The sequence below is a fragment of the Rhinolophus ferrumequinum genome, chromosome 5 (genome assembly GCF_004115265.2).
Source record: "Rhinolophus ferrumequinum isolate MPI-CBG mRhiFer1 chromosome 5, mRhiFer1_v1.p, whole genome shotgun sequence".
Taxonomy (NCBI): domain Eukaryota; kingdom Metazoa; phylum Chordata; class Mammalia; order Chiroptera; family Rhinolophidae; genus Rhinolophus; species Rhinolophus ferrumequinum.
In genome coordinates, this window is record NC_046288.1 from 57,277,701 (window position 1) to 57,290,900 (window position 13,200).

Consider the following 13,200-nt stretch of genomic DNA (forward strand, 5'->3'; position numbering starts at 1 on the left):
CATCACAGAGTACATATTAATAAAACTAAATTATTTAATCCTTTTTAAAAGGGTTTGCCTCCCACATAAATCTAAGTAAATTCATCTTCCTGTAAGGTAGGGATGAAAAAGAATGCAGTAATAATGTGCCATCTATTCTTTATCTGAAACACTCAACAAGAAGCTGGCTAGTCACTTCTCACACACTGTTTTTTAGGTCATTGATTGATTAATTCATTCATTCATTCAAAAAATATTTTTAGAAAACCTACTCTGCCTTGAAATAAAAACCTAATGAAAGCCTCTTTATGTATGGTTATAAAAGATCTCAAAATAATCCTTTTGCTCCCTAAATAGAACTCCAGAACCCTCCCCCCACCCAATATCAAGAAGCAATCCATTATGCTTCAGTCCTTCATAAAAGAACAGATGAAGAATGTCTCCTGAAAGCTTTTTTTTTTTTTTAAAGATACTATGCTTCTCTTCCTACTGAAAATACCACTGGCCCTTCCAAATTTCAGAAGAAAGAAAATCAGAGCAAAGCTGTCCCCTGGGAAGAGTGACTTAGGACTTTGTTAAAGGGCTAAGATCCATATTGTCAGAGCTGTGTCTGTAACGTGGCCAGCACCTGTGTCACACCTGCCCAAGCCCACCAAGCCCTCTGCCTGCAGAGAGCTTTCCCTACAACTGGGACCAAGAACTGCAATAAGAGCAAGGGAAGAATGCCCCTGCCTGCCCTTTCCCAAGAAGGGTGCCATGGGGCGGCCACCACTAGAGAACATCGCTGACAGAACAGGCGAGTACTCCGGAGTCACCTGATGTCTGCAACAGCCCTACAGATCAGAGAAAAATCAACAGACAGATCTGTTGTTGACACTAGTTGTGTTAGTAAGAGTGGTTTCAACACTGCGATAGTGAAAATCTGGAAAGCAGTCTACCTCAGTTGGTCCAGCATACATCATGGGAGATGGGAAGATGGCCACAACTGTTGTTTCAGGATTCAGGACACCTTCCTCCAGCACTGCAGCATGCTGCTTCATACGCCACATCAAAGGGACGTCATCATCCTTGGTCCAGCCCCCAAGAGGGTGAAGGAGAAGCACAGGGCGCCGGTAGCCCCTCTCTAAAAGTTGTTTATGGGTATCCTGCATTAATAGAGCATGTCCATTGTGCACTGGGTTGCGTAACTGAAATGCAAAGACAGCATCTGAAAAGAGAATTTCCAGAGTTAAGAGTAGCATGTTTCTAACAGGCGACCTTGCAAAGGATAAACAATTCTTGAAGCTTGACACTTAGGATTAACCAAACATCCGTTCTCAGAATCAGAAAAACCTGGACTATTTTGACCATTCACTCACGGCAACAGGACCTATACTTCTAATATATTTTTCCTTTACAAATCTTACATGCATGAGGATGTGTAATAGAACAGTGATGGGTTTATAACAATTAGTTTCTGCATTGATGGGAAACTTGAGAACAGACTTTCTGGTCCTAACATCTTGGTTCCACTGCATACATGGATATAAACTGTTGGTCTGCCTTCATTACCTACCTGGTAAATCCCTCCATAGGACCCAAGATACTTCTTTATTAGAAGAAGACAGTAAGGTAGAGAAATTTGTCATTCAAAAACTTGACTATCTATCCAAATATGCTTCTTTATACTGATTATTCTGCTTGACTAGAACCCTACGTTGCTTTGTGAAGCCAGGTAGGGATTCTGGATTACAGTGTAGCAGCACCAATCCCTTACACACGAGCAGGTAGAGCAAATAAGTAAATATACTGAGGACAACGAGAGCCAGGATTCTCACTACAGACGGAAGGCACAAACACAGAAAGGGGAAAGGCTAGAACAGACTATGTATTGGATTAGGACTGAAAACAGGGAGACCTTATGGTTGTCAGATAGAGAGATAGATGCAGGGCCAGATATAAATGTGTGTGAGTACCCATATATATGTGCAAATGTACATTTCTTGGTTCTATCCACTGAAAGGTCCTACAAGCAACAACTACCCAATGGCAATGAGCAAACCTAAAGCCCTAATTTTGCATCCTAACTACCATTCCCCACTTAAATAAACCAGGGCTCCCTGGCAAAATGGCTGATTCTTGGGGTAAGGCAAGGAAAGTACAGTAAGTCTTCATTTAACAACGTCATCAAAAGGTTCCATAACTAAGTGAAATGACGTTATCAGGAAACCAATTTTATCATAGGCTAATTGATATAAAGGAGAGTTAAGTTCTTAGAGCATCTCATCATTATAATGAAATGATTTTAAAAAAAAGTTATTAAAAGACCTGTTGCCAAACATGAGCCGAAACATCTTTTTGCGTCATAAAGAAAATAAGTGCTCAAAGAATGGCATGTCAAAAGATATAACTAACAGTTTGGCGAACCCCAGACAAGTTAAATATCAAAGTAAATGAGAGTAATGGATTGTAACTCGCTGAGTAAAATAGGAAGCTGTGAGCCCATAAAGAATAACATAAATGAATAAACTAATTGGAGAGACGTGGAAATTCTACCTTATGGTAGGTCAGCTAATAAATGTAGAAGGAATAATGTAATTGTTAAATCACCATTTGGCAGCATGTGCAGTGTGCTAAAATGAGCAGGTCAAAGTTTGATGACAACCGCATATTTATGGCCTAAAATCTCCCTCCCAAAATACTTGTCAGTGAGTACAAAATAATTAGTTAATTATTACAGCAGAAAAACCTGGCAAACACAATCTTAAGCGATTAAAGGTAACATAAAGTAAGTTAACATCATCTGTAATAGGACAAATAAAAACTGTGAGCCACCAAGTACGATGCATTGAAAATTCAACATTGCTTTCTACAGTACTCCTGATCAAAAGTGTGTGACTTGAATTTAATCGTGAAGAAACAGCAAATAAACCGAACGAAGAGACATTCAACAAAACAAATGACCTGAAAAGACAATAAAGACTACATGACTGTTTCAGATTGAAGGAGAATGAGATCCTGAACCAGAAAGGAAAGGTGGCAAAGAGAAGACTTTATTTTTGTTGTTGGTTTGCTGTAGAGAACATTATTAGAATAATGGCATGGTTCGAATGGAGTATACACATTAGATAGTACTACATCAGTAGTATTTTCCTGGTCTGATAAGCATACTGTGGTTAGGTAGGAGGCTGTCCTTATTTTTAGGAAATGCTAAGGGGTAATGAGTCATCGTGTCTTCAATTTTCCAACAGACGGAAAAAGCAAATAAACTATAATGTTAATAACTATGAAATCTGGATGAAAAATATACAAGAGTTCTTGGTACTATTCTTGTAATTTTTCTGGAAATTTAGAATTATTCAAAATAAAAAGTTTAAAAAATAGTAAATTATGACAAGAGATATATGAACGAATCACATTGTGTGGATCTTATTTAGCTCTTGAGTCAAACAAACTGTAAAAAAATGGGACTACCATGAAATTATTAGAAATTTGAACACTGACTGGTTATTGGATAATATTAGGAAACTATTATTATGATGTAGGTGCAATGCTGGTATCATGGTGGTGCTTTCTTTTTCCTTTTTTAATTGGGGAATATTGGGGAATAGTGTGTTTTTTCAAGACCCATCAGCTCAATGTCAAGTCATTGTATTTCAATCTAATTGTGGAGAGCGCAGCTCACTGGCCCATGTGGGACTCGAACCGGAGATCTTGGTCTTATGAGCACCTTGCTCTAACCACTGAGCAAACCGGCCGCCCATGATTGTGCTTTTTAAAGTCTTTACCTTTAAGAAACATGTACTGAAATATTTAGATGAAAGACATGGGTTTTGAGATGAGGGTGTTTCTAAGATGAGGGTGTGTTAGCTCTGTGCTGGATACACAGCCTGTGTCCTCCTTAATTAGGAACAGGTGCCTATCTTTGACTGCGACCCTTTGGTTAATACATCTCAGGTGTACGATGACTACATTCCTAGATTTCAATCAGGTCAAATCTGATTTTGTAAAATCGCCATTTAGCAAAATTATTTCTGTGACAGGATGTGCAAAAGGAAACATAAAAAATAAACTCTGTCTCAAATACACATATTTCACAGATTCTAGTAATTTACCTACCTAGGCTTTCTTTCCAAAAAGAATTAATCTAGCCCCACACTAGACATTTAACAGATAAAGTTAAGATGGATGACTTACTAAAAGTTCACATTAGAAACATATAAAGGATTTTACTGCCAAAATTTCTTCCAATCTTTCCTTACTATCAGTTCCACTCAGAAATCCAAAGACCATTTGATCTGTCTGCCCATTTTTTTCTTGCCAATAGAACCAGGTCTTTCTTAAACTTCTAGCCTTCTCAATCCCTTGTAGCTATTTATCAATGAATTATACAAATGGCTTTAACTGTCTATAGTTCCAGGCTGTATTTTCATCTCTACCATCTGGTTTCTCCACTAGAGAACTTCAGTGGATGAACAATGTAATAGGAGTACCTGATCCATTGGAAGCTACATTCCCAGGGTATTGTCCCAACTAACATAACCCAGATGCATCACTATTAAATTTTCATCCATCTATTTTCCATCCAGAATAAAAGAATAATGGACCACTGTGGACCTGAGACCAATGATACGTACAACAACTTTCATTAATTTCTCACATTCTCATCCCCATTTTCTAAAGGGCAATAATTTCCCCCATTTAGACACCATAATCAGGGTAAAGTATTTGCCTTTTCACCTATAATTCCTTATGCTTAGTTTAAGACTGCTTTACCTAAGATCGTGGTATCAACTGTGTTTGAAAATGGGAGGTGATCTACAAGATGACTGAAATTTCATTATTAATATTTATGATTTCCATTTCTTTCTAACCATCTGTATCCCTGCTCCGGGGTAAGGACCAGGTATTCTATAATCTTGACTTATAGAAAGTATATCGCAAAGCTGCTGACACCATGCATAAAAAGCAAAATTGTTCCTTAAAGAGCCAGAGTGAATACTTCAGGCTTCACAGGCTATGAGGTTTCTGCTCAACCCTGAGGTAGTAGTGCAAAAACAGCCGCGGACAATGCATAAACAACTGAATATGGCTATTTTCCAATAAAACTTTATTTACAAAAACTGACAGTGGGCCAGATTCTGCGTGCATGCTGTAGTTTCCTGACCTCTGGAAGACAAATGAAATGTGGCTGACAGAAGTAAAAACAGCATTCTAACCAAGCCAGCTGATGTGAGCAAAAGCCTGGAGGCAGAAAAGCAGAACCGTGTCTGAGGAACACAGGATCATCCATTGTGTTGAAATGGGTATGAGACCTGGCACAAGATTACCATGAAGAATTCTGAGTGCCAGGTTAGGAAGGATACTGCATACCCAGCAGGAGTTATGAGTTAACCCGTAATGTCTTACAGAAAATTAGACTAATAGGACTGTGCAGGACTGATGTGCAGAATAGAGAGTACGTGGGTAGAGTGCAGCGACAGCAAAATCAGAAGGCGATTGTTGCTGAGGTACATGTTCTCCCCCACATTTCTATATAAAATAACCCTTCCAACAACTCTTCCAATGTCTCCACCCATTTAATGTACTCCTCCCCCAGGACACGGACAGACCACAACCTGCACACTGGGGGATGGGGTCACACTGTGACAACAGCACAGACAGACACGGCCCTCGGCCTCAACGCCCTCGCCATCCTGCTCCCAGAGCTGAGGTCACTGGGCAGGGCTCTATGTGAAGTGACTAGATCTGTGTCTGCTGCCCAAAGCTCTCCCCTAAGCTCAGACCATCACTCCTAGGTACCACCTCTGAGCGCGCCACGGGCACCTCAGAATCGACCCCTGCCCACCTCCGCCTGCCCTCTGAGCACAAAACATCCTTACCCACCTCAGTCTTAGACCCTTTCCTCACCCTCATCCTCCAGAGGCAAGGAGCCACCTGTTCCCTAGGCCTCGTGCGCAGCTCCCCTTGCTTCACTACTCATGCAACGTCAGCCCTTCACTACTATTCCTCCCCCCACCCAGCCTCCACCCTGACGTCACCGCAGGTAAGGGCAGGGACAAAGCCAGTCTGAGATAGGATGGAAATTCCATTTCAGATACGCTGTCCCAGGACAACAGTGAAACGTGTCCTGCCCCCAGGAGCTTACAATCTAGAGGAGAAGCAGCCAACACTCACCAGAAAAATAAATGTTTGAAGAATACTATACTTGCTTCAACTGCAACAGGACACAATGAGGTCTTTGTTTTCAGAACAAAGTGTCAGTGTGAAGGATGAAGTGATGGAAGAAAAGCACGGGACTGGATTCATTCATTCAACCAACTCCTTCCTGCTCTGTCGCACACTATACGAAACTGCTGCCAAATCCAAAAGGCACTTCCTGTTTTAAATGCTCCTAACCTCTCAACTGCCTAAAAAAAAAAAACCCCACTGTCCTCAGTCTCAAAGCCTGCCAACCATGGCACCAAGTTTTTCTATTTCATTTGCCTATTTTGTTTTTTTAAGTGAAAACCATGAAACACTGAAGAAAATTGGGGGGGGGGGTATTATCCCCCACAAATGCCCTATCCTAATATAGCTGTTTTTGGTTTTCTGTGTAATCTCCTAGTTGTTCTTCTTATACATATTATTTTTACACAGTTCTAACCAGATATGCATGACATTTTCTATTCTGCTTGGCCATTTTGGTCTAATCACCTGTTTCTGACATCTCGTAGTCCTCTTGAAGCAATAGGGTTCACTGCTGGGTCCTATGAAATTCTCTCTTTACGTACTAATTCAAGAAACCTACCCTTTGCCTGGATCCAATTACTATGCACATACAGATGGCTTCTGTTAGCTGCATCTCTAAGTCCTGACCTTCCAATTCAGCAGTTTAAGAGACATTACGGAAAGCATTTCAATATACATTGCTCATGACTGCCCCACCTTCCCTCATTTCTTCCACCTTCACACCCCAAGCCAAACGCAGGTCTGGCCCCCAAAACCTATTCCTTTCGCTGTATTTCCTGTCTCCCTAAAGGGGTGGCCAGTAGTACAGGTTCTCCCCCTCTCCTCTGGATTAGATGCCATCTAGTCCAGGAGCCAACACACTATGCAGACAAGCACAGCCTGACCCTTTCCTTCCAGCAGGTGGAAGGGGAAGAAGAAAGTAGAGAGGGCTCTCCTGTGTAAGTGTGGATGTGTGACAGGGCGAGCACAAAGCCATCATCAGATGTCCTGATGGTGGGGAGAGCATGTACACTGACTCCCGGGGCACGACAGCACACGGGCCACCCACTCTAGCATCATGGCATCAAATACGGTGGCACCGTCCAAAGAGCTTGGGCTGGACCCCTGCTCTGCAGTTTCTCACGGAGCGCCCACCGACAGCTTCACATCTCCCAGCAGGGCTGCTCTGAGCAACAGATAAGGTGGTGAGCAGGGGAGTGCTCCTAACTCCTAGTCACCCTTTCCCCAAATTTCTCAGAACTGCGCTTAGCTCCCAGCCCACAGTCAGAGCCCTGGTATGCATCCCAACCGCGAAACCAGAATTACAACATCTTCCTGCTTCTCCGCTTTCAACTTCTTCTCTGTAAAACTGTCCTACATACAGCAATAATTAATGTCTCCTTTTCCAGTCCTACTCAGGCTTTAATATCTGCCACATTATCTACCCCAAAGCTCTAAAAACATTTCTGATTTCCCCTAAATCAGTGTAGTAGCTAAACAAGAGAGTACTGACAGTATTTCTAGAGTTGTTAGGTATGGATGGGTGGCTGGGTGTGTGTGTCGGTGGGTATGTGTGTGTGAGCGCGTGCACATTTATACGTATAATGTTTGTTTTTGTGGGAGTTTTTTTAAGAGAGTTAGAAGTAAGAAAGACTTTGATCTCCCTGCCTCTCTCTAGACCAGGGCTGTCCAAACTGCAGCCCGCGGGCCAACTGCAGCCCGTGATCCATTGTTAATTGGCCCGCAGCAAATTCCAAAAATATATTTATTTTACTTAAATAAACCAGGTGAGGCAATACGTACTTCACCTCGAGTGAGTGGCCCGGCTGTTTGTGTATTTTATGGCCCTTGGTGAAAATGTTGAAAAAAGTTTGGACACCCCTGCTCTAGACTATCATAAATTACCAGTATTTCTTTCACTTAAACCGCTTATGAGGAAAAAAGTTCAGTAAGCCTGAAATAAGTCACTTGAGTAAATATGAACATACTAGTTAGAATTCTTCACAAACTGGTAGTCTTATACCCCAAAGTACGCAGCAATGAATTGTTTTTCATTCCCAAGACCAGAAATGCTTTCAAATTAAAATAAGGTGGGATATAAAGTTTTTTGCCAACTGGGCTCTGTGCTGCTTGTTCTCCATCCCCTTTCCCATCTAGTCTGTCTTGTGCCTGTGTGTGCGTTTGTGTGTACATTTCCCTGTGTGTGTGCACATTTCCTTGTGTATGCACCTTTCCCTGTGTGTGTGTGTACATTTCCCTGTGTGTGTGTGTGTGTGCACCTTTCCCTGTGTATGTGTGTACATTTCCCTGTGTGTGTGCACCTTTTCCCTGTGTGTGTGTGTGTGTGTACATTTCCCTGTGTGTGTGCACCTTTTCCCTGTGTGTGTGTGTGTGTGTGTACATTTCCCTGGGTGTGTGCACATTTCCCTGTGTATGTGTGTGCACCTTTCCCTGTGTGTGTGCACCTTTTCCCTGTGTGTGTGTGTACATTTCCCTGTGTGTGTGTGTGTGTGCACCTTTCCCTGTGTATGTGTGTACATTTCCCTGTGTGTGTGCACCTTTTCCCTGTGTGTGTGTGTGTGTGTGTACATTTCCCTGGGTGTGTGAACATTTCCCTGTGTATGTGTGTGCACCTTTCCCTGTGTGTGTGCACCTTTTCCCTGTGTGTGTGTGTGTGTGTGTACATTTCCCTGGGTGTGTGTGTCTGGGGCTGAGGGCACTGCATTCTGCTTCCACGATGAGAGCCATTAGCAGGCACCCGGAGGATGGAGGGAGGGAGACACAGTTCGCGAGCGCCTGGGCCCCAGCAGCATCCTGCCTCAGACTGTGACGCAGGCTGCGCTGACATCCCCTATAACCAGCTTCTGCCCCCGTGGCCCCTCCTCACAGCTCCAGCTCCTCTCATCCAGCTTCAGAAACACTGTTTCCTTCCCAAACCCTTTCAGGAGCTGTAACACTACCCAAAATTGCTAATCCCTAGAAGCCTGAAGATTCCTTGTGGGTTTCCTTAACCCTGACCACCCTTCTTTAAATACTCACTTTGTTAAATTATGTTCAGAGCCTCATTAATGGTCAAGAAAGCCTAGTGTCTTCAGAGACAAACTACCTGCTCTGGCCGCAGTTTTCTCATGTGTCACCCCCCTACTTTGTCTAAGATACCCACCTAATGTCTCTACCTATTCATTTAAAATATACTTTTCAGTTCAACAGCTCTACAAAGCTTTCTTAGATTTATTCAACACTGCGCTACCCATACTGGGCTTGAAAGAAATTATGTCAACTTTATCCTTTGTAACCCAGCAAGACACCAGTATTCTGTGTGTAATAAATACTAACTGGCTCTTAACTTGGCTTAAGTGAAATTTGTTCTTTCTTTCCAAGGCAATGATCAACCATCAGTGATTCAAAGAACCTGCCCTCTGGAACTGAGTCACCTTGCAACCACTGATGGAAGTATTAAAGACCTCTCAGTCTTTCCAGCTACAGAATGGTCTAGGAATCGCAAAACTGACCATATCAGTATACACAGGATAACAGCCCATAAGGGATAATCAAAGTTCTTCTAAAACGAGGGAAGGAGAAGGAGGGAGAGGTAAGGGGGGAAAAAAACCAAAGGTAAAAGAAAAAAAAATTCCCTGTTTTCTCTCCCTTCAACTGTTTCCTACACATCAGCGGATGACTTGTTACTGGCCTCCTAAAAGAGTGAACAAGAACTACAAAGGAAACTCCTCAGTCTGTTGCTTATTTGCCTTGGTCTAAATGGAAAAGTAAACAAAATAACACACCACGATCTTTGTTGTATAATATAAGTCTAATAACTGGCTCTCGGCTACTTTAAACAAAGTTACAATCGCTCATTATACAACAAATTCTCTGCTTTCAAATGTTTGGCTCACTAAAAAGAGTGTAAAACAGATGTAATATTGAAGTCTCTAATTATGAATGATAATTCCCTGATAAGACTCCTCAGGAGTGCCAACAATTAATTTACTAACATGAATTTTAAATATGAATTCCAATTTTGGCAAAAAATTAAAGTCAATGAAGTCATCTCAGCAAGTCCTCCATTAAACATGTTCCTGTTCACACCAGGGGAAAAAAAAAGTCTACACATAAAAAAAACCATCAGCTGCTTCTGGTTGAAAATTTAAAAAGAGAGCCAACTAGAAGTGCCTTAAGTAATTCAAACATTCATTAGGTCTCTGAGTAAGAAATCCAGAGATAGAGGAGTCCAGGGTTGGACCAGAAATTCAAACAGAGTAAGATTCCCATAAACACAAAATGGCTGCCAGAGCTCCACACACTGTGTCCTTATGTGACAACACCCAAAGTATTTCCTGAGTGGAAAAGAAGGATGGGGAAAGACGACCTTTTGTCCTAAGCCAGTGTCTTGTCAGGAAGGAAGGAAACTCTTTCCTGGAAGCCCCCTCTCCCTTCCACCTCAATGGCCAGAACTGACTTAAATACAGACCCTTAAATCACATGTTAACAAAAGAGAGTGAGGCACCACCACTGACTTATTCCCCCATGACTGGGCCCAAAAAAGTTAGCGAGAAACACGATAAAGGCAAGCACCAAGTGTAGCATTCAGAGAAGTTTCTGCACACGTAGTTTAAGCCAAATATTTGCTTCAAATTCTGATGAGTCAAGTTTGGAAGGGGGTAGGATGGAGAATCCTACACTCAAATACCCTAACAGGGACCAAGCAGGAAATGTGAATGAAGGAGGCGGGCTGGGTGGGTGGGATCTGCGGAGTTCTGAAGAGCATGTAGCCCATCCAAGGCCTCCAGTTCTTGATCTTTTCATTTCAAATATCAGCAAATTACAGTAAGGGTAAACAAATATTCTTTTTCTAACTTTCACACAAAAATAGAAAAAAACTAGCTTCAGACTTGCATAATAGAAATTAGGACACCTTAACGTCTCACTGTGTGCCAGGTAATGTTTACAGTGGTGTAAGCATCTCATCTCATTTCACTTTTCAAAATAAAATCTTATGCCTTAGGTACCATCATTGTCCTCATTTTTACAACTGAGGGAACTGAGCCCTAGAAATGAAAGCAACTTCCCACAACCACATAACTAGTAGGTGGTGGAGCAGGGGCAAGTGTGCACAGGACTCCAAATGAGTGCCAGGATCTGGGGTGCACAGAAGCTGAACCCAACTGAGAAAATGGGTCCTCTTGCCCTGATTTCTGTAGTCCCTTGGAAGGGTGGTTTCTGGTTAACAAATATAGCTTGGTGGCTATTTCCTTAAAAAGCAACCACATTCACTTGACATTTTTCAGCCACATCTGCTGATTTCTAGACAGAAAATATTTTAAAAAGCAGCACCAATGCTCAGGGCTTAACCATCTTTATAGAGGGTGAGGATTAATTAGTTGCATGATAGTAAGATGCTTCAACTTCTTCAGATCTTAAAATAACCTCCCAAAATCTATAACGAATGCTGTTCCCTGACATGGCACCTTGTACTTGTGACTATAGGGAGAAAAAGAATACGGGTGCACCAGAGTAAACACATCACTTACCTAAGTCTGTGTAAAAGACCTGCAAAGAGCAGGTATATGATATAAAAAGGCTACCCGGGAGAACTTTATAATATATAAGACAGTGTTACAAAGAACAGACTCTCTACTCTTACTGCTCCATTTCACCCCAATCCAGAAATCTGAAATCATTATTAACCTACTCTTCAACAACCTTTTCTGCTATTTGTGTAATGTCTCTATCTCTCTTCTCCACTGTGAGCTCTTTTTATTTATGGATCTCAGCACTTGGCACTCTGGCATATAGCAATGCACAACAAACATTTGTTGAATGACTAGCAAACATGATAAAAGCTCTGTTGTTCTAGTATTTTCTGCAGTGATACATTTCACTCATAGAAGACATTCTGAGATATAAAGCAAATTAATATGAGTGAGGTCTTCAAATAATTTCTCTTCCATAGTTCTATTCAGATTTAACAGGTGAGTTTTATAATAAGTAAAAGGTCAATTTGTTACGAGTATCCATGTTCCACACAATATACCAATAAACAGAACACAGACTCGTTTAGACTGACTAGCTTTTCTTATAATATTCCATTGCTACATTTACCTGTACTCATCATTCTGTTTTACATTTTTAAATGTTAGAAAAAATATTCTAGAACTTCCCCCATCAAGCAGAGACCCCAAGTAGTCCCATATTAGATAATTAGGTCCCTGTCTTACCGGCATTCATATCTTTAAACTTCTGCTTTAGTTCAGTAGGAGTAAAACGATACTGATCAAGACCATCATTCCAATAGATTCGGTCCAAGACTTGAAGATCTCCTCCAATCAGCCAATCACCTTGTTCCATAACCATCTAATGGGAAGAAAAAGAAAACAATTGTTTTTAATTGATTAAGTTTATGGGAGTGACATTGGTTAGTACCACTACATAAGCTGCAAGTATACAATTTAAAAATGATTGTGTTAAACAGAAACCAAGAGCAAAATAAGTAAGAACACTTATACAAGCTAAACACAGTTGTAAACTACTAGTTTTATCTCAAGGTCAATGGTAAATCTGTTTGGCTTATCAGCTCAATTGAGACTAGAGACCCTACAGAATTAGAATATATTTTATAATTTCTCAATGGACTTGTGAAATAACTATTACAATTACATGCGAAAGGCAAACAAAACCAACATGAATAGCTATGACTTTTTAAGTAACAAAAATATTCTTTTCATCATTGTGTGATTAATAGATCTATAACCCTGGGTCACCCCACCTTCTGTGTTCTCCAATCCTAAACATTTAAGCAATTAAATTCATGATGGAGTTGGACACAGACGCATGCTTTCCAACCTCCGCTTTACCTCAGATTGCTTACAATTTCTCTATCCTCTTTCCCTGCATCTGGGACGGAGGAGATCTTATCCTCTCGGCTGTGTCCGCTTCTCACAGAGCAGCTCGAGCTCACTCTTTCTCCCAACTGCTTTGGTCTGTGTGCTAACAATGCACCCAGACTGCTGCACTCACTTCCTACCTGGTCTT

The 13,200-nt window shown here is 41.3% G+C and overlaps 1 protein-coding gene across 2 annotated transcripts in view; it reads right to left on the minus strand.

The window, feature by feature from the left end:
• Nucleotides 1-13,200, minus strand: part of PAPSS1 (3'-phosphoadenosine 5'-phosphosulfate synthase 1) — a 103,642-nt gene that overhangs the window by 42,178 nt on the left and 48,264 nt on the right. For both annotated transcript variants that reach the window (XM_033106650.1, XM_033106651.1), the window contains 2 exons: nt 12,387-12,522; nt 918-1,186 (listed from right to left, as the gene is read on the minus strand). In XM_033106650.1, coding sequence (XP_032962541.1) covers nt 918-1,186; nt 12,387-12,522 — 405 coding nt within the window. The remainder of the gene's footprint in view (nt 1-917; nt 1,187-12,386; nt 12,523-13,200) is intronic.